Consider the following 21,158-nt stretch of genomic DNA (forward strand, 5'->3'; position numbering starts at 1 on the left):
TTAGTACTCGTCTCGGACTCGTGTTTGGACTCGGTCTTGTCTCTCACTCGAGGTCTGATCATATTTCATTGCGGCCGCTGCTGTTGGTAATAAACTTGTAGCGGGTGAAGGAGCGTGTGGGGCGTCTCAGTGCAGCCTGTGCGCTCATTTGAAACCCGCGGAGACTCTACGGCGCATCACAAACACACACGCTCCCTATGCACGGCTCGTCTGCGACAGCGTGTGCCCTCGTGTACCAGCGTGCATCACAGGGCAGGTTCAACTTCCTAAACATCCTACCTGTCACGCCGCCCCTCGCCTTTTCACGCTCTCGCTCCCATTTTTAACAAATATATTGAATCGGAATCTAAAATACAGCAGCAGTTTGCATTATCACATTGTTTCGTGACCCTCAGGTGGGTCACAAAAGATTTTTTTGGGGTCACCTTGTCACGATCTGCGTGTAGGGGAATTGAATGTTGAAAAGAAAAAGAAATGGGCTACATTTAATTAGTGTGATTCATCAGCCGGTTTCACTTTGTGGAAACCGTCTGACCTCGCAGCATTACGATTCATTCTCTCGACGATAGATGGGTACATTTTTTATTTAACCAATCACTGCTATTTTCATGATGTATGTAATGTGCCAAATCCCATAGGAAGAAGGGAAATAACATCTTTCCCTTTGATAAAATTCACCAAATATTCTCTTAGATACAGATTTAAATCCTCGATCTCAGAAATCGTTGCCAACACAGAATGTCTGTCTTCGTCTACATTCATCTCGACGCTTTGTTTACTGTTGTGCTGTTCCACAAAAGGGACCCAGACAGACGCTTGAGTTTGACATCATGGCTTCACAACTCTTCTCTGATTGGCCGGTGCGCGGTCTACAACTTCCAGGGTTCTTGCAAACCGTCTAGTGCACAGGTGTCAAACATAAGGCCCTGGGGCCAGATCCGGCCCTCCAAGACCTTTAATGTGGCCCTCAGCTGATTTTCTACTTAAATATTTGAATTATATTTTCTATTAACATATTGGTAATTTTCTGCGTCACTTAGCATAGCAGCATCTCCAGCGCCTCTGTGTGGCCCCTCCCACCAGAGCAGCACAAAAGAACACTTGGCTCTTTCCAAACAATCCTTTTTGACCGTTGACCGTGACACCCTCATCAGCAAAATGTCCAAAATAAGAAAAGTGGAGCTGAGTGCAGGAGTTTCCAAGAAAAATGGACTTATTCCTGTTTGCATACAAGTTCATGTTAAAACTTTGTGTTGAAATAGAATTTTTCTTAAAGTTTCAGGTTGTTCATAATATTATAATATTTGGTAAAAGAAAGAGTTCATCAATTAAAAAAATATTTCTGTAGTAGATTTGTGTTTCTCTGCACAAATATTTGAACTTCTTGTTATTTTTGGGGTTTATATGACATGAGTTTTCTGATCCGGCCCCTTTGGGATCACAGTAGGTTGGATACGGCCCCCGGACCAAAATGAGTTTGACACCCCTGGTCTAGTGTTTTCTGATTCCTGACCTAGTCGCTGGAGAGAAATGAAATTGAGCGGCCCGACTACCACAGCAAAGAATTAACCTCATTTATCTGACATTTATTCAATCGCAGTTGCTTTTACTGCAAAAAATCAACATACAATCTTACTCCGAGAGGGCGTGCCACTCCGCAGATCTGCCCTGTAGCTTCGCCCGCTTTACGTTTCATTTAATGCCATACTGTGAAACATTTCGGGGCAAAGCGTCTCCATTACGAGCCGTTATTGGTGTTATTATTAAGACTATACAGAGCTCCACTAAAGCTTCATTTCTTTGACCAAATTGGCTCTTAAACCCTCCCATTACAGCGTCCATACATTAGCATCGCTCTTCTTGCATCCTCTTAAAACACACATCACTTTTTACTATATATTTTCTTCCCTAACTACCTTAAGGGCCAATTATGCACTTTTCTATAACGCGTATTTTGTCCTCCATTGCTTACCGTAGAAATCCAGCGACGACGACGATCTCTGTTTACTCAAATCCCAGTTCAAACGCGCGGGAATTATTATTATTATTATTGTTATGATGACACCGCGCATACATTAAATAACCAATAATGAGACTTAAGGAAAAAACAGAGAGCGGGAGAGAGCAGGTGATTATGGGTAATCACGGCGTCGCTAACGGCAACGGTGTTAAAAAAATAAATAAAAAAAATACCCGCGAACATTTCCCTCTTATTACGGCGTCATTAGTTCTAACTACTGCCAATTTGAACGGCCATAAGCACTTGGCCTCGGTATAAACTTCACAGCGATGAGAGCCGCCGCCGACGATACCAGCGGATTCAATTATGAGCTGTTATTGAACAAGTAATGTACCTGGACTCGCTCATAATGGAGAACGTAGAATGTGGGTGGGTTTGAAGCGGCGGGTGGTGTAGGATTCAGGGTTGCCACTCGTTTTCACCGACGACGTTTCAAAACTTGACTTATTCACGACCTAAAGTGAATTTTCCATGACTTTACGGCGCCATGCGAGTGTAAATATGGGTCTTTCTGAAGAAATGTTAACCTTTCTTTTCTGAGCTAAACGGACTTATGAAAACGAAACTGTTGGCGGGACTTAATAAGTTTTTAAAACTGTAAAATAAAAAATTCATAGCGAATCACTGTACTGTCAGAGCATTTATTGTTAAGGCTGGGGATCATTCAGAAGTTGCCGATACGATGCAAACCTCGATACAGTGAGCTTACGATTCAAAATGATTCAGAATGATATATTTCAAACCGATTCGATACGGTTCAATAAAAAGTAAAGGCTAAATCATGGCTGTGACACTAAAAGTCTAATACGTTAAAATGAAACACAAACATTTTAATCATCAAAACAGTGAAAATGTCAAATGTGTTGTATAAACGAGTAGCGCCTGTAACAAAATAATTTATTAAAATGCGCCAAAAAATACAGCAGACCATGATATCGATGCTGTATCATCACATTAAACGATACAATATATATCGATGTTTCAGTATTTTTGCACGACCCTATTTATTGTAGGTGGGGACTTGCAAATCGTGACTTTGACTTGAGTCACGATTTTTAGCACTTGAGACTTGACTTGATAAAATGGACTAAGACTTGGGACTCGACTTGGACTTGAAGGTCAGTGACTTGGGAAGACTTGAGAAGCTCTTTTAAATCTGAATTATTTCTATTCTGACAGTAATGCTTCACACTAAGACCTTGTAAAGACATTAAAAAATGTTTAGTCCTGGTTTTAGTTCTGGTTTTAGTCCTGGTTTTAGTTCTGGTTTAGTCCTGGTTTTAGTTCTGGTTTAGTCATGTTTTAGTCCTGGTTTTAGTCCTAATTTAGTCCTGGTTTAGTCCTGGTTTTAGTCCTAGCTTAGTCCTAGTTTAGTCCTGGTTTAGTCCTGGTTTTAGTTCTGGTTTAGTCCTAGTTTAGTCCTGGTTTTAGTTCTGGTTTAGTCCTGGTTTTAGTTCTGGTTTAGTCCTAGTTTAGTCCTGGTTTTAGTTCTGGTTTAGTCCTGGTTTTAGTTCTGGTTTAGTCCTGGTTTTAGTCCTGGTTCTAATCCTGGTTTTAGTCCTGGTTTAGTCCTGGTTTTAGTCCTAGCTTAGTCCTAGTTTAGTCCTGGTTTAGTCCTGGTTTAGTCCTAGTTTTAGTCCTGGTTTTAGTCCTGGTTTTCGTCCTGGTTTTAGTTCTGGTTTAGTCCTGGTTTTAGTTCTGGTTTAGTCCTGGTTTTAGTCCTGGTTTAGTCCTGGTTTTAGTCCTGGTTTTAGTCCTGGTTTAGTCCTGGTTTTAGTCCTAATTTAGTCCTGGTTTAGTCCTGGTTTTAGTCCTAGCTTAGTCCTAGTTTAGTCCTGGTTTAGTCCTGGTTTTAGTTCTGGTTTAGTCCTAGTTTAGTCCTGGTTTTAGTTCTGGTTTAGTCCTGGTTTTAGTTCTGTTTAGTCCTAGTTTTAGTCCTGGTTTTAGTTCTGGTTTAGTCCTGGTTTTAGTTCTGGTTTAGTCCTGGTTTTAGTCCTGGTTCTAATCCTGGTTTTAGTCCTTTAGTCCTGGTTTAGTCCTGGTTTAGTCCTAGTTTAGTCCTAGTTTTAGTCCTGGTTTAGTCCTGGTTTAGTCCTAGTTTAGTCCTGGTTTTAGTTCTGGTTTAGTCCTGGTTTAGTCCTAGTTTAGTCCTGGTTTTAGTCCTGGTTTAGTCCTGGTTTAGTCCTGGTTTAGTCCTGGTTTTAGTCCTGGTTTAGTCCTAGTTTAGTCCTGGTTTAGTCCTGTTTAGTCAATTTACATTCTACAACTCTTACATAGTCTATAAATACTCATAAATAAATAAATAGATGATGCAGAAAGAACAAAAATGTGTCTGTTTGCTGCAGCTGTTCCAATCAGTAGGAGCAGGTTTGTGTTTGAAATATTAGATGATTTTTTAAAGCACAATTTATCTTAAAATTCATATAAATTGCAAAAATCTAAGCTATATTTGGTGCTTGGGTTTAAAAACTTGAAATGACTTGAAGCTCAAAGCAGACGACTTGGACTCGACTTGGACTTAGGGGCCAGTGACTCGAGACTCGACTTGGACTTGAGGTCAAAGACTTGAGACTTACAAAACGACGACCCGGTCCCACGTCTGTCGTCGTCTCTTTTTAAACAAAAAGCGCACAGAAATAATCAAAACAGCCGAATGAGAACTTAACAGATACAAAAATTCCTTGACCTTTCCAACACTTTCAAAAAATTTATAAAATACCATGACTTTTCTGGGCCTGGAAAGTGACATTTTCAATTTCTATGATTTTCCATGACAGTAGCAACCGTGATAAAGATGCACCGTGTAACTTTTCTGGTGGATTTCTGGTTGTCGTTGTGGTTGGTGGTGTTGTTCCTGGGCCTGGAATGGAAATGGAAATGGAAACTCTCCCTCTGGCTAATTTGCAGCTGACGTCATCAACATTACCAGGGGGTGTGAGGCTAACAGGAGGCACTGCTCTGTCTGAAGCTCTGGGACTCGAGTTAGACTTTAATCTGAGCTTCGTTCGACGAGAAAGATCTGGTTGAGCTGGAACTACAAGGAGTTAAACAAGTCTCTCACATAAAATTGAAAAATCAAACTCCTAAACAGCGCCGTGAACGCTCGTATTGATTGCAGGCCCTTGGAAATGCATTTAGATTTTATACTTGAGTTCTCAGTGTGCGTTGCGTCGCCATGGTAACTGCTGAACGTTCAATTACATACACGTGTGCATGTAAAAGATCACCCAACGTGAGCGCGGCCAAGTCTCAGTGTGGAGTTTATTCCATTAACACCCTGAATAACGCTGCATTCTGACAGTGAGTGGGCTCGCCTCTCCACAGATCTGACCTGTAACCGGGCCCTGTGGCATTAGGGTTAAGCACTTAGATCACAGTTACTTAGGACATAGTTTGGTAAAAGGTGCACTGTGTAACTTTTTGGTTGGGAGTCCGTCACCTTGTTTCTATGGTTACGTCATTGTCCTGGTTTTAGTCCTGGTTTAGTCCTGGTTTAGTCCTGGTTTAGTCCTGGTTTAGTCTGGTTTTAGTCCTAGTCCTTTTAGTCCTGGTTTAGTCCTGGTTAGTTAGTTTTAGTCCTGGTTTAGTCCTGGTTTAGTCCTGGTTTTAGTTCTGGTTTAGTCCTGGTTTTAGTCCTGGTTCTAATCCTGGTTTTAGTCCTAGTTATTAGTACTGGTTTTAGTCCTAGTTTAGTCCTGGTTTAGTCCTAGTTTAGTCCTGGTTTTAGTTCTGGTTTAGTCCTGGTTTAGTCCTGGTTTTAGTTCTGGTTTAGTCCTGGTTTTAGTCCTGGTTTTAGTCCTGGTTTTAGTCCTAGTTTAGTCTGGTTTTAGTCCTGGTTTTAGTCCTGGTTTAGTCCTGGTTTTAGTCCTGGTTTAGTCCTGGTTTAGTCCTGGTTTTAGTCCTGGTTTTAGTCCTGGTTTAGTCCTGGTTTAGTCCTGGTTTAGTCCTAGTTTAGTCCTGTTTTAGTCCTTTTAGTCCTGGTTTAGTCCTGGTTTAGTCCTAGTTTAGTCCTGGTTTTAGTCCTAGGTTTAGTCCTGGTTTTAGTCCTGGTTTAGTCCTGGTTTAGTCCTAGTTTAGTCCTGGTTTTAGTCCTGGTTTAGTCCTGGTTTAGTCCTGGTTTATAGTTTAGTCCTGGTTTAGTCCTAGTTTAGTCCTGGTTTAGTCCTTAGTTATTAGTCCTGGTTTTAGTCCTGGTTTAGTCCTAGTTTAGTCCTGGTTTAGTCCTGGTTTAGTCCTAGTTTTAGTCCTGGTTTAGTCCTAGTTTAGTCCTGGTTTAGTCCTGGTTTAGTCCTAGTTTAGTCCTAGTTTAGTCCTGGTTTAAGTCCTGGTTTAGTCCTAGTTTAGTCCTGGTTTTAGTCCTGGTTTAGTCCTAGTTTAGTCCTGGTTTTAGTCCTGGTTTAGTCCTGGTTTAGTCCTAGTTTAGTCCTGGTTTAGTCCTAGTTTAGTCCTGGTTTAGTCCTGGTTTAGTCCTGGTTTAGTCCTGGTTTAGTCCTAGTTTAGTCCTGGTTTAGTCCTGGTTTAGTCCTGGTTTAGTCCTGGTTTAGTCCTGGTTTAGTCCTGGTTTAGTCCTGGTTTAGTCCTGTTTAGTTTAGTCCTGGTTTAGTCCTAGTCCTGGTTTAGTCCTGGTTTTAGTCCTGGTTTAGGTTTAGTCCTGGTTTAGTCCTGGTTTAGTCCTGGTTTAGTCCTGGTTTAGTCCTAGTTTAGTCCTGGTTTAGTCCTGGTTTAGTCCTGGTTTAGTCCTGGTTTAGTCCTGGTTTAGTCCTGGTGCTGACATCGGGGTAAGATTGGGTCTTATATCTTTACCGGGGCAGGAGTCGTTTTGCTCAAATACATGGGGACAAATCAGGGCACAGTCCCTTTAATCCTCGTTGTGTTTCTTATTGATAGTTTTGTCACATGTCTGGGTGATTCTCCGTCGTGTGCCGTCTCCCGTGTGAATTCTCCTCTCCGAAAAACCAGGATTATCCCCGTAAGACAGCTTCCCCGGCACAATTCCACCAGTTCATCATTTAAACTATACAGCAACAGACATTATATCTCGCGGGCTTATCTCGCGTTGGTGGTTCAGTCGGTGTTGTCTGCGGTAAAAAGAGGAGCCTGAATGGTATCTGAATTATCCGGTGCGGAGTCAGATCCCTCATGAATGAAACAAAAAGCGCATTAAGAATCAGAGTCCGATCGATGTGGAGAGCAGTTGGCGAACGGCTCTTCACGGGTGCCAAGATTCAGCGGAGCGAGACGAGGAGTCACATTCAGGGTTAGAGGAGCTTTGTCCGTGTCTGTTTAGATCTGCGCGATCAAAAGACTATTTATACCGGACGACGCGGTGTTATGGAGCTACTGGGTTATGGTTCGAACTTCCTTCCATCAAATAACCCGTAAATATTAAAGGGCGCGACGTTCTGATCCACGTTGCAATATCGTTTCCTCTTCACGAACAGACCTCGAGTTGTGTTTTGTTTCACTCACGCACGTTTAATTGACAGACAAATCTTTCATATTTAGGCTGAGTTCGTCTCTCAGATTTAAAACACTCCGTTCCAGCTTGTGATGTCACGTGGTACAGGAAGTGCTCCACTGTGTTACACCTTCATTTGGATCATTTGGATCATTTCAGCCCTTTACTGAACGATGAGATGTAGACAGACTCATAATAAAGGATTACCGTATTTTTCGGACTATAAGGCGCACTTAAAATCCTTTAATTTTCTCAAAAATCGACAGTGCACTTTATGTATTAATTCTGGTTGTGCTTATTGAACTCAAACCGGTTTTATGTGGTACACGGCGCTCAAAAATCTGTCAAAATGTTTTAAGTACGACTTTTGTAAGCTATGAAGCCGCACCGCTTGATGGATTGTTGGAGCATTATTGCTACTGTAGTCAGGAGAAGTATAGTTCTGCGTCGACTCAACGCACACTGCCGCTATCTCCTTGTCGTAGAAAGAGCACTCATATATTCCACTGAGTTGTGTTCTTTAGTCTGACAGAAAGCTGAACGCACGTCAGCGCACAAGGAGCGACCTGTTTTTTTCAGTGCTTATAGTTTATGCAAATGAGCCATGTGGTTTTAAGTTTTGTTTCTGATAAAACATAAACAAATGTGCGCAAAGCTGTATCAAACAAACTTAAATTATCCACCTAAATTCACATTCATAATACACATTCACCAAGACAGGGAGGCGACGCCGGGCGATTACGCAAATCACGATCTGCCCATGGATCGTGGATGCTTGGACTAAGGGATCAGTCTCAAGTGTCGTCCGTTTGTTTTGCTTAATGCGCCTTATAATCCAGTGCAAGTTATGTATGAAAATAGACGAGAGAATTCAACATTACTAGAGGTGTAACGATATCCAAGTCTAACAGTACGATATTTATTGCAATATTGTGGGAAAGCTCACAATATTCTGGTGAGGAGGTTCATGATTAGGGATGTAACAATATCCAAATCTCTCTGTACGATATTTTCACGATATACATCTCACGGTACGATATTTATTGCGATATTTTGTGGAGGCAAAACAGCTAAAACTGTGAATATGCTCCTTTTTCCTCTTAAAACACCTTGACAAGACTTAATCCAAAGAACTATGACTTAAAAGTGCTTAGAACTGTTATTTCTTCTTGTAGTCTGCACTGAAATGGAGCAAAGGATCATGGTCTATGTAGTTCACTGTCTTTTTTTTAGCTATTATTGAACCATAACTCTTAATTTAAGCAAAGACACTTGTAATTCGATATATTGTGATGGTCCACGATATTATTGTGAGAACTCTGACAATACGATATCACGATATTTCGGTTATTGTTACATCCCTAAACATTACTGATATTGAGCTTTATACTCCGAAAAATACGGTAATATTAAAACAAATCTTCCCTTGTCCATACTATTGTTTTTATGGTAAACGTATGGGGTACTTTTAGTTCTGGGGTAAATGATCATATACACATTTCACAAATCTATGCCGTTTTAGTGAGCGCTTGTGTCCAGAAGCAGCATCTTCTGGCCCTATCTCGCAATGATTTTACATCTCCAAAAGCAAAAAGCAACCATTTTGTTTTGAACTTTTTGTTGCTTTCCCTCGCAGAAACTCCAGCGTATAAAAAATGTTCACGTTATCTTTCTGTGTTATTCATTGGCGAAAAGCGTACGTACCCGTGTGATTTTCCCGTCTCGTAGCTGCAGTCGCCCCCTGCTGGTACCTGTCAGAACTCTTTTTAATGAAACGTGATTGGTGGTCCAAAGTACAGCCTCTACGTTTTATTCTCTGCTACTTTCCCTTTTCTCTCCATCAGCTCTTTCAGTGACTCAAATGGGCAGAGTTGAAGTGGTTTTGACTGATTTCGTTCTTATGCCGCGAGTACAATGCTTCGTCAGCCCTGCCATTAGAACTCCCATTGTTGACTCTTCAAATCCGTGACATACGGAGACTGCACAAGTTCTCGTTTTGATTCCCACACGAGGAATATTCAAACTTATTTTAAAGGCGCAGTGCGGAACGTCTCTGCTTTTCTACATGGGTAAATTATTGCTTTGCCTGGAAGTTATGAGTCAGATCTGTGGAAAAGGCGACCAAGCTCGGAGTAAGAATGTATCTTTTTCCGAGGTATTTCTGAGCAATAAAAACAACTAGCAGCAATTAAAGGTATACTCTGGAACTTTCCGGAGGTGAAAATAGGAAGACAAAGCCCATACTTTGGAACATTCTTCATGGAGATAAATACATTTTATGCCAAACTGCTGAAGTAAAAACTATTTCCACTAAAACAAGCAGGAGGAGGCTCTATTCCAGGCCAAGTATGAGTCAGGTTTGTGGAAATGCAAGCCCACTCACAGTAAAGATGCATGATTTTCTGTGTAATAAAAACAATCACACTGAATAAAAAAAAAAAAAAATTAATAAAAACAGTTTCATTTTGGCCCGGATTTACACTAATCCGATGGAAAACGGCTCAAGAGACGGAACGATCTGTCAGCTCCCATGAATTCTTCTAAGTACAGATCTGATCCGGCACTGTGTGGACGCCTGAAAACGCTGATACGCTGACGTAGGAGCTCTAGTTGCGTCCTTATTGGACCACGTCGCTGTGACTTGCGCCTTCCTGATTCGCTGGGTTCGAGACATCGGTCATGTGACGCTATTGCGGAAAACAGTTTAAACAAACCACAGACGAACGGGAAACAGCGTAGACATGCTCGTCTTAAAATCCAGCGTTACGTTCGGCAACAACTGAACTTCGGCGTCGGTCCACGAAAAGATGATTTCACTCTTGTCATCTTCCTCGGCTCGAAATCGGCTGCTGCAGCTTCAGACACGGTGCTCCAATTTCATGTCTTTTTTTATCGCCCACATGACGTCGTGACCCCAGCCTAGTCATGTGACCAGCGTTTCAGGCGGTTATTTGTTACTGTGTGGATTGGGAAGTAACAGAAATGACGTGTCTGAACGCAAATCGTTTCTGATACGGTGATTCGTTTCAGGGTAAATGTAACCTTTAGTTCATTTTTTGGCTTAAATGTTTCATACTGGGGCTTTAAAGGTGCACTATGTAACATTTCTAGTGGAAGGTCCGCCACCTGCTTATCTCCTTGGAAACATTGAGTGTGTATACATGCACATCAATAACCCGGTTATGATCGGGTTTTTTGAGTATCCCGGTTTCTTGATGGTGCATGTAAACGCAGTAACCCGGTTTCAGTAACCCGGTTATGGCAGTATCCCAGTTATTAGAAACCGGGATACTGTAGCTGGTTTATTCCGATAGTAACAGGGTTACTTGTGGCATGTATACGCAGTACCCCGGTTACTGCAACATAAAGTTGAGTGCGCATGCGTCCAAAAGACACTTTCCAGCCTTTCACCACAACAGTAGTCACATAAATAAATTGACCAACATAAATAAAGTGACCAAACGAGTGAAATGACTGTAAAATAAAGAGCTGCGCTAAACCTGCACACGTACGACCTGCACTCGTACGACCTGCACTCGTGTGACGCTGAAAAGCTAAAACATGAACTATGTCCTATACTCTATATGCACAGAACAGCCTCACCATCATTAGCACCTCTTCTGTCACAGAAATAACACACATAATCCACAGAGTCGTGTCATTTAATCCAAAAGAAACTGATCACATCAGCGGCGCAAGGAGCGAGTTGTTCTTATCGACGCTAACAGTTTATGCTAATTAGCCAAACGGTCTTAAGTTTCGTTTCTGTAAAACGTAAACAAATGTGATCACAGCTGAATTATCTGATCAAACGGGCTGATGTGTCTATAGTGTTTATGGTTTATATGTTGTAAAGTTGAGTTTATTTATGCAGAAGATTTTAATGAAGAATCTGCACAGTGGATTGTGGGAGATCTCGTAGCTCCTTAGCTTCTTATGCTAAAGGAGCTCATGGTTTGTATTTTTCCTGGTTTATTAAATTGATTTAAGTTAATATTTGCGCCTGCGCATTTGTAAGATTATGTCAAGAAACCGGGATACTCCATTTGATCATGTATACGCGCGGATATGAGTGTCCCGGTTTCTCAGTGCGCATGTAAACACAGTAACACGAATACTGACAGAACCGGGATATGGCTAATAACCGGGTAATTGATGTGCATGTATACGCACTCAATATTGCTTTGTCACGAATGTTTCCCAGTGTAGATTTAACCCAGAGAGACGAGCAGGTTCCAGCACAAAGCTCCATTACAGGTCAGATTTGTGGAGAGTCGCTCCATTCACAGAAGAAATCATCGTGTTTTTGAGCTTTAGAAACACCCGGAATGAATAAATGACAGGTTGGAAATGTTTTTAAAAAAGCAATAAGATCTCCATGGAGACAAGCAGGTGACGAACCCTCCGCCAGACAAGTATAGATACAAAAAAATCCTAAATAAATCTGCAAAATGCCATCCTCTAGAACATTATATAAACATTTCTACAAGATAAACATGTAGTTAATCCTTCCCTCCGCCAGAAAAGTTCCTTAGTGCACTTTAAGTTTGACTGCAAATAAAAAAAAAATCAATAAAATCAACGCATTTCTTTCAGGTACAATTTAAGAGCTTTCAAAACTCCATTCAGAAGACGGTATCAAATTGAAATGTTACTAATTGAACTCGTCTGTCAAAATTCACCCCGAATAGACGGCTAATTGTTGACATGTTTGCCAAAAATTCTCAAAAGAAATGCCTGAAAATATCTTAATTACGCTTTCCTGCCAATTTAAAACTTCAAATTAAGGACCAATTTGCTACTTAATCTCGATCTTGTTTACTTCATAATTTGGGCGATAAAAATACCATATGTTGCTGTTTTTTTTTTTTCCGTTTTCTTTTTTCAATTTGCCTCTAATGTGCGGAGACTAAAGAGGGTTTGAGCACTTCTAACTCGATAATTAAACCTGGTATATCTCACATAATGGGGTGTTTTTCAAGTCGTAGCTAATCAAAGTTAATTCAAAACAATTGCATTTCCTTCTTTGACCTTCTTAATAATGACACGAGCTGGCTTCTCCCGTCTTTGTCTTGCCAATTATGCGGCTAAGTGAAATTGCAAATCGGAGACGCCGCTTTTGTGCTATGTTAAGATTTCGAAATGAATAAAATTAAGCGTGTTTATGGTGTCTGTTTTCTGCAGTGGTGGAAGATGAAAAAGAAAAAAAATCTATGGTGCAATACTGAAGATTTATTTTACAGTGAATACTTTTTACTTTTAACTTCACTACGTTTTCGATCTGGACTGAAAAGTAAAATTTTTTCTTTCTTATTTGAGAATCGAGACTTATTTTTAGCACATTTAATTTGAGTTAACGTCCCAACTTTGAGCAAACCAGAAACAGCAAGAAAAGTTAAGAAATAAATTGAGGTTAAGTCCACATGACGACGATATGAAATGTTTTTGGGTTTTTTTGCGGGTTGAAAAAAAAAATTTGCGTCCACACACATGTTGGATCAAAATATATTCATGTCCAGACAACAACAGAGTGAAAATGATGTAATACATATGCCACACCTGTATGTGGCGCTGTTAACAATGATAATAATATTTAATAATGCTGATCACAGTTTTTTTTGTTTTTTTTTTTAAGGCAATTTAGCCAATTTTAGGTGTATCCCACAACTATAGGTGTTTTGTGTTGCAAAAGTTACACATCAGTTTTCGTTTTTAGCCATAAGATTTGAATGAAATTTGTTAGAATAACTTGGTCTCAAAATCCAAAGGTTTAATTACCCGTGTGTAATCTTTGGAATCTAGCAGCGTGTCTCTGTTGTTGGGCGACAGAACGGCTCCGTAGGTTTACACCTGTCACATTTAGGCAACAGTCTTCCTCTGCAGAGGCCAGTTCAAGGGCTGTGACGGGATCACGACGTCATCATTCTCCAAAAGCTGCAGATGTGGGGACTTACAAGTCATGACTTGGACTCGTGTCAGACTTGAGTGACTATTTTTAGGACTTGAGACTTGAGGCCTTTCACTGGAAAAGACTTGAGATGCACTTTTAAATCTGAATTCTTTCTATTCTGACTTCACACTAAGATCTTGTCAAGACATTTAAAAAGGAAAAATTACCTAAATTAATTTCTACAACTCTTATTTGCTCTATAAATACTCATATATAAATATGCTGTGACTTTATCTTAAAATGAATATAAATTGCAAAAATCTAAACTATATTTGGTACTTTGGTTTAAAAACTTGAAATGACTTGAAGCTCAAAGCTGACGACTTGGACTTGACTTGGACTTATGGGCCAGTGACTCGAAACTTGACTTAGACTACGTTCAGACTGCAGGGCTTAATGCTCAATTCTGATTTTTTTGTGAAATCCGATGTTTTTGCGAGGTCGTTCACATTTCCAATTAAATGCGACTTGTCTGTGACTTCAGTGTGAACGGTAAACGGCCCGAAAGTGTCCCGCATGTGCACTGGAGACACGATGACGTCAACCCCATGCGTCAACCGCAGCGAGCGTGATCTGTGTTTAAGGAAGTTGTCCAAATATGGTCGCGAGCATTGAGCACCTGGCGATTTTACAGATCTGGTTTCCGCCTGCTTCAGCGCAGAATAATGACGTTTGTCGCTTGTTAATGACGTGTAGGTCAGATGAATGCGCTTTGGCCGTTCAGACTGAAGTCGCATGTCAAATGATCAGATATGTATCAGATTCAGGACCACATATCCAAGTGGCCTGGGTCACATTTGAAAAATTCTGATCTGTGTCGTTCAGACTGTCATTAAAAGATCAGATACAGGTCACATAGAAGCCAAAAAAATCGGATTTGGGTCACTTCAGGCTGCAGTCTGAACGCAGCCTTAGACTTGCCTGTATTTGACTTGGGACTTGACTCGGACTTGAGGTCAAAGACTTGAGACTTGGTCCCACCTCTTGGTCCCACGCAAAGCCGGTGTTCTCAGATTTCTCCACTCTGGAACTCGTTCTCAAAAATCACAGTTTTCACCCACACGAAACGCCGGCTCCGTGTGGACGAAAGGCCAAAACAAATAAAAACTTGATTTACTTTATTTCATATTTTTGCTGTTATTGTAGCAGTGCTTTTTGGGATTACAGCTTCTCAAAAAAAGTCACCAGTTGTTAATTTTTCATCCAATCCAAATGTAAACACATGGGGAAATACATCTCATGAGATGATTTTCAACGTGTGATTTTGTCTCCCGAGATCTTGTTGCACGAGATTTGATCCCATCCCCATAAAATGAATATTGTTAAAAAGCCAAAATTAGTTGTAATACAGAGAGTTACTGGTTCCAGTCACAGACAGAGATCAGGTTGTGAACATTTGTGAATGTTTTTGGATTTTTCTTGACAATGTGAATCAATAGAAAAAACATCACCACTCAAGAATCTGAAAACCTCCAATATTAAGATTTCAAAATGAATAAAACGAAGTGTGTTTTTAGTCAGTTTTTCTGTATTAAACGTGTGACAGGGACATGACGATGAGGATCCAGGTAATGAGAGACGATCACGATGTAACATGGCCTTTCAATTTCCCTTGTTTTCACAGACTTGTCAAATTAAAGAACTCGAGTTTCTCTTCAAATTGAAATCTATGCTCCTGCTACACCGAAACTGACAAGAGAAAAACAAAACACATCTCATACACTGGAAGATTTTTAGACAGTGCTGGAAAGTAACAAAGTAAATGTCCTGTAAAAAAAAAAAAAGCAGGTATTTGTACTTTAATTTAGTCGATTTTAAATGGATACTTTTTACTTTTACGTCACTACATTTGAGAGCAGGTATCTGTACTTTCTACTCCACTACAATTTCAACAGGACTGAAGAGTAAATGTATTTTTTATTATAGTTTGAGACCTGCTGAAAAGCCTGAGGAGTCTATTTTTAACATGTTCGTAGTTTGAGCAAACAAAAATATACAAATACAAACAGACAAGGAAAAAAAATCAATGCAGTTATTTGCGTTTATCGAAAACACTACACTGAAGCTTTATTAAATCTGAAAATCTGTGCGAAATAAACAGATATTTTAATACTTTAACTGAAGAAGATGACAAATAAAAAATATTTCTACGATTTTCAGTATGTTTAAGTGCGCTCACTGTTTGCTTTGACCTAAATGAAAGGCCTGTACTCTATTTTTTTTCCATATATTTGAGTAAAATGCGACTCGTTTCACTACAAAATAAGTCTGCGGTGGCTTTTTCAGTAATCAGGAAGTGCACACTGGCATGCTAGTTGTTGTCAGCTTACCCGTGACTCGTCTGTGGTCTCTGAAAGTCGGGAAAAGCATTTATAAACTCATCGTGGTGAATAATTAGGCCTCTCCGAACGCATAAAATAAGTGAGGAATAACTTCGGATCACTGCAAACTGTGGAAATCTGGCACAGCGTCTTTAAAGGTTGTATGGAGGATTTTTTTTTTGTTTCAAGTTGTCAGTGATAGATTATAGATGCAGTAGCCTTGTAATTATGATGACCAAAAAAAAGAGAATAAAAATTCATCAACTCTGGACGTGGTGGGGCTAAACATTTGCCAAAAGATAACGACACTGCCTCGTTATCTGTGAGCTGACAGGCTGTCAATCAATCTCCCTACGTTTCTAGCGTAACTGACTTGCCTGCGCCGCCGGTACGTGGTTTACGTAGGCCTGTCACGCAGTCCACAGACGCAAGCCGCACATACGCTGTTTACTCCACCAACGCAACAGTTCTTAGCGGCTTTTTTTGACCTATATCTTCCTCGCAGTTCGCACAAAGTTTGTTGCAATGGCGAGAAGAATCCAGGAGCAGTTAACCGCAAAAGAAAGTCCGTTTTTGAGGTCGCTGAAAGAAGAAGACAAGGGGAAAAGCAGCGAAGCCAAACTAAGGTGATTCTTGAAGATTCATTCCAGCGATGGCGCGACTGAAGCAGACGCAGGGTCTAAAGACTGACGCACTGGTCCACAAATTACTCCTGGACAGGAAACTTCTGCTTATTATGAAAACGTACTTTATTTCCAAGAGCGAGACAAACGTTTTTCAGGACACGAAAGCAATATCCTATGTCTGAAAACGTCATTTTCAAGGCAAAGAAAGAGTCCGCTTGCTGCTGCTGCGTGTTGTAGCTAGTTCATTCGCACTGAATCTCCGCGCAACCTTCTCTGCACCCCTTTCCTGCTCCTGTCCCCGCTGCCCGATCCACTCTTCCCCCTGATCCTCACTTCTCCGGGCACGGAATCTCTGCGCACCCGCTCTCCTCTCCTCTCTCCTCTCCTCTCTCCTCTCTCCTCTCTCCTCTCTCCTCTCCCTGCTCCTCACTTCTCCGTCTTGTCTAACCAACACTGTAGTTAGTTGTTTACAAGTCATGTGCACCGGCTGTAAACAAACCTGTTTCTGGCGTAAGGAGGAGGAGGGAGGAGGTGTTTCTACGTAGGAGCTGTAGGGGAGGTGGTTTCACGCATGCGTAACATTTGAAAAAGGACAAACAGTCGCTGGATTTCTCGTTCCTTGGAAAATCCTCTATACAACCTTTAAGTGTTGATCAATGGACTGCAATAATTATGTAAAGTGATTATATTATCATCAAAAACAACGTAAAATGTATAAAGCTCGTATTGAAAGTTTACCTTAGTGTAGACGTATATTCTGTCTGTGTACTGGCTGGCGCAGAACTGCAGTCCTGGGTACACGGGGAGGCTGGGGTCTTCTTCATCTTGGTCACTTTTTCCATCTAAAAAAAACACAGAAAATTATTAAAATCTCTGAATATTTTTGTCTTATTAGTGAAATGTTGCAACAGTAAAAGCTCGGAGACATTTAATAGTGTAAATGAAGCAGAGGCGGGGACTTGCAGGTTGTGATTTGGACTTGAGTCACTATTTTTAGGACTTGAGACTTGACTTGATAAAATGGACTAAGGCTCAGGACTCGACTCGGACTTGAAGCCTGTGACTTGATCCTTCCATTTCAGTGCAGACGACATGACAAAATAACTGTTACTAGGCACTTTTAAATCAGATTTTTTTCTATTCTTACCGTAATGATTCACACTAAGATTTTGTCAAGACATTTAAAAAGGAAAATTTACATTTCTTCAAATCTTATATAAATAGACCATGAGTTTTTAAGAACAACTTTAGTTTAGTTTAAAATTAATATGAAGTACTTAGGTTTAAAGACTTGAAATGACTTGAAGCTCAAAGCACACAACTGGACTTGACTTGGACTTATGGGTCAGTAACTCGAGACTCGACTTGGACTTGCCTGTATTTGACTTGGGACTTGACTCGGACTTGAGGTCAAAGACTTACTTGAGACTCGGTCCCACCTCTGCTATGAACAGGTTAGACTGCATAAATATATTTAAAATGTTACTAAAATCTTGCCTTTTTTGAATATATCTACATATTTTTTCATGTTTGGTGAAGGTAAAACTACCACTTCATGACATCACAAGGTGGACCAGAGCATTTTGAGCTTTGGAGACAGCGTTAAATAAACCCAAACGCAACTCCAGGTCTGTTTTTGAGGAGGAAACAACATCATAACATGGTTTATAAAGAGGTTTATAATTGCGTTTCCTGGTCAGACATGGGCAGAGATAATTTCATAACTGTTACCTAGCAACCGTAACGTTAACAAAGGCCAAAGCTCGTCTAATTTACACAATAGTTATGATTAGAATAAAAATAACACACATTTCTTCAGTTAAATAAATGTGTAAGCTGCCTGTGTCTCTGTGTTTTGAATGGAATTTTCTGTGTTGATGAGAGATTCTGTTTTCTAACTCAGTGCTGTTTCCTGTGATACATGCATCACAAATTTCGGACTTCCGATCATCGTGCAATGCACACTGGGAAGGATTCTCCGAAAAAGTGAGCATCAAATCACCATGTTTGATTTGCCAGTTGTCAAAGCCGATCTTTTCAAGTCTTTTGAACGATATCGCTTTTGTTTCTGGTTCTGATATTGTCATATTTTAGTTTTGGGATTCGGACGTCGTAGTTGTGTGGTTGTTGGATCCTAACAGCGGGAAACTGGCTTTGAAAGTTTGCGAACTCCATAAATGCAAAAGGGAATCAGATGTGTGTGACTGCAAACCTCCGTTCAAACTGTTTCTCTTCCCAACGGAATTGAAAAATAGTGAAAGGTGAAGGCGATGGGCAGGATTGATCCACAGGACGGACGATAAAGGTAAACTTTGGCTGCCTAAGAAATCAACCTGAGTTTGCAGTGAACATTTTGTATGTGGAGCGACAACAAAACAAAATCCCGTTTGTTAATTGAGAGGTGCAGAAGACAAACAGACTGAGCTTGTACTTTCTTGTTCTTGTGGCTTTACAGCACAGGTGTCAAACATACGGCCCGGGGGCCAGATCTGGCCCTCCAAGACCTTTAATCTGGCCCTCGGCTGATTTTCTACTAAAATATTTTTATTATATTTTCTATTAAAATATTGGTAATTTTCTGCGGTGCTGAGCATATCAGCGTCTCCAGTGTCTCTGTACGTGGCCCCTCCCACCAGAGCAGCACAAATGAAGACTTGTCTCTTTCCAAACGCTCTTAAAGGACGATCGTTTTGACTGTTGACCGTGACACCCTCATCAGCAAAATGTCCAACATGAGAAAAGTGGAGCCGAGTGCAGGATTTTACAAGAAAAATGTACGTATTCTTATTTACATACAAGTTCATGTTAAAACATTGTGTTGAAATTGCATTTTTCTTAAAGTTTCAGGTTGTTCATAATATTTTGTAAAAGAAAGAGTTCATCAATTAAAAAAGATTTCTGTAATAGATTTGTGTTTCTCTGCACAAATATTTGAACGTATTGTTATTTTTGGGGGTTTATATGACATGAGTTTTCTGATCCGGCCCCTTTGGGATCAAAGTCGGTTGGATACGACCCCCGGACCAAAATGAGTTTGACACCCCTGCTTTACAGCAACATCACGTCTTGGTCTCTTTGCAGTGGAAGTTGTTTCTTGGTGAACAGTTGGTGCCTTTCGCTTTGGCGTTGACTTTTTAAATTCATAACCAAGGTTGAGCGAGGGATCGGGATTTTGCTTTGTTGGCGCTCCACATGCAACATGTTCGCTGTAAACTCAGGATGATTTCTTAAGCAGCCAAATGTTTCCTTTTTTGTCTTTCCCATGGATCAATCCTGCCCATCGCCTTCACCTTTCACTGTTTTTCAATTCCGTTGGGAAGGGAAACAGTTTGAACGGAGGTTTGCAGTCACACACATCTGATTCCCTTTTGCATTTATGGAGTTCGCAAACTTCCGAAGCGCAATTCTCGAGCCGTTCTCCGCTGTCAGGGCATTCAAAAGCCACACAATTACGATGTCCGAATCCCGTAACTAAAATATGACAATATCAGAACCAGAAACAAAAGCGACATGGTTCAAAAAGACTTGAAAAGATCAACTTTGACACTAGACAAAAATGGCGGTTTGATGCTCACTTTTTTGGAGGATCCTTCCGTAAGTGCGACCGTAAGTCTGAAATGTTGTACTTTTCTTACTTTTTAGATAAACTGATGTAAAACTACGATAAGTATTCATCACAGGTTCTATCCCACCAAACCAAGACATATTAATTAGAAAAAAAACTCTGTCACATTCACTTTAATATTCAGAATTATCTTACAACCCCATAACATTTGTACCCGTGTATGCATAAGCAGGACGTATTTGCATGGACTATTTACGACTTCTGAAGCATTTCATTACGGCGGCCCCCAAAAATGAAACGTAATTATCGGTGACATTTTCTGAAACACGTCGGCGCGGCTACGTCAAGTTATTTGTTGAGGTCTGTTGGCTGTGAGTGCAGAGTGAAGCAAAGAAATACAATAAGCAGCCACTGAGGCATTCATGATGGAGTCTCTGCATTAGAAATGAGCCCAACTATTGTAACTACAGCAGCAGAACACATATTTAACCGTAATGCAATTCTGTTTTATTCTATTATTTATATTGTTTTAGATATTGGAGTGGATACGGAGTGAATTGAAGTGATTAAGTAAGGAAATAAGAGTGAGGAGAGAAAGAGAGACACAAAGACTTTATTGATCCCGAGGGAAATTCAAGTTACAACGTTTAAACTGCTCGTGTCTGTGGCCTTTGTGTCTCACTCAAAGGTCTCAGTGCAGTTTAACAGGGAGGTTGTTCAGGTGGGGTCAGGAGAATCTGTGTCAGGGCAGTTTGAGGAGAGGAAAAGTGTCTCTCCTGCAGAGTCCTGCACATAGACTGTGTGAAGAAATGGACTAAGGCTACGTTCAGACTGCAGGGCTTAACGCTCAATTTGGATTTTTTTGTGAAATCCGATGTTTTTGCGAGGTCGTTCACATTTCCAATTAAATGTGACTTGTATGTGACTCCAGTGTGAATGTTAAACGGCCCAAAAGTGTCCCGCATGTGCACTGGAGACACGACGACATCAACCACAGCGAGCGTCTCTGTGTTTACGGAAGTTGTCCAAACATGGACGCGAGCATTGAGCACCTGGAGATTTTAAAGTTCCTCTCGTACCGGAGCCAGAACATGAACAACTTACTTGTTTTAAGGAGGAGATTGAGAAGGAGAAGGACGAGGTTTTTGGTCGTGGTGTTTTGTGGGACAGCGGCAGCGACGTCCGTTGAAAGGAACGTGTGGATGTGGAGACGGAGCC

General features: G+C 40.7%; 1 protein-coding gene across 1 annotated transcript in view; it reads right to left on the minus strand.

The window, feature by feature from the left end:
• The window catches only part of zranb3 (zinc finger, RAN-binding domain containing 3), a 314,618-nt gene that overhangs the window by 66,056 nt on the left and 227,404 nt on the right, over positions 1 to 21,158 (minus strand). Inside the window, exon 15 of the mRNA XM_055166955.1 lies at positions 17,114 to 17,217. Coding sequence (XP_055022930.1) covers positions 17,114 to 17,217 — 104 coding nt within the window. The remainder of the gene's footprint in view (positions 1 to 17,113; positions 17,218 to 21,158) is intronic.

This window comes from Boleophthalmus pectinirostris, unplaced genomic scaffold (genome assembly GCF_026225935.1).
Source record: "Boleophthalmus pectinirostris isolate CB_2022bp ecotype Guang Dong unplaced genomic scaffold, ASM2622593v1 HiC_scaffold_11, whole genome shotgun sequence".
Classification (NCBI taxonomy): Eukaryota; Metazoa; Chordata; class Actinopteri; order Gobiiformes; family Gobiidae; genus Boleophthalmus; species Boleophthalmus pectinirostris.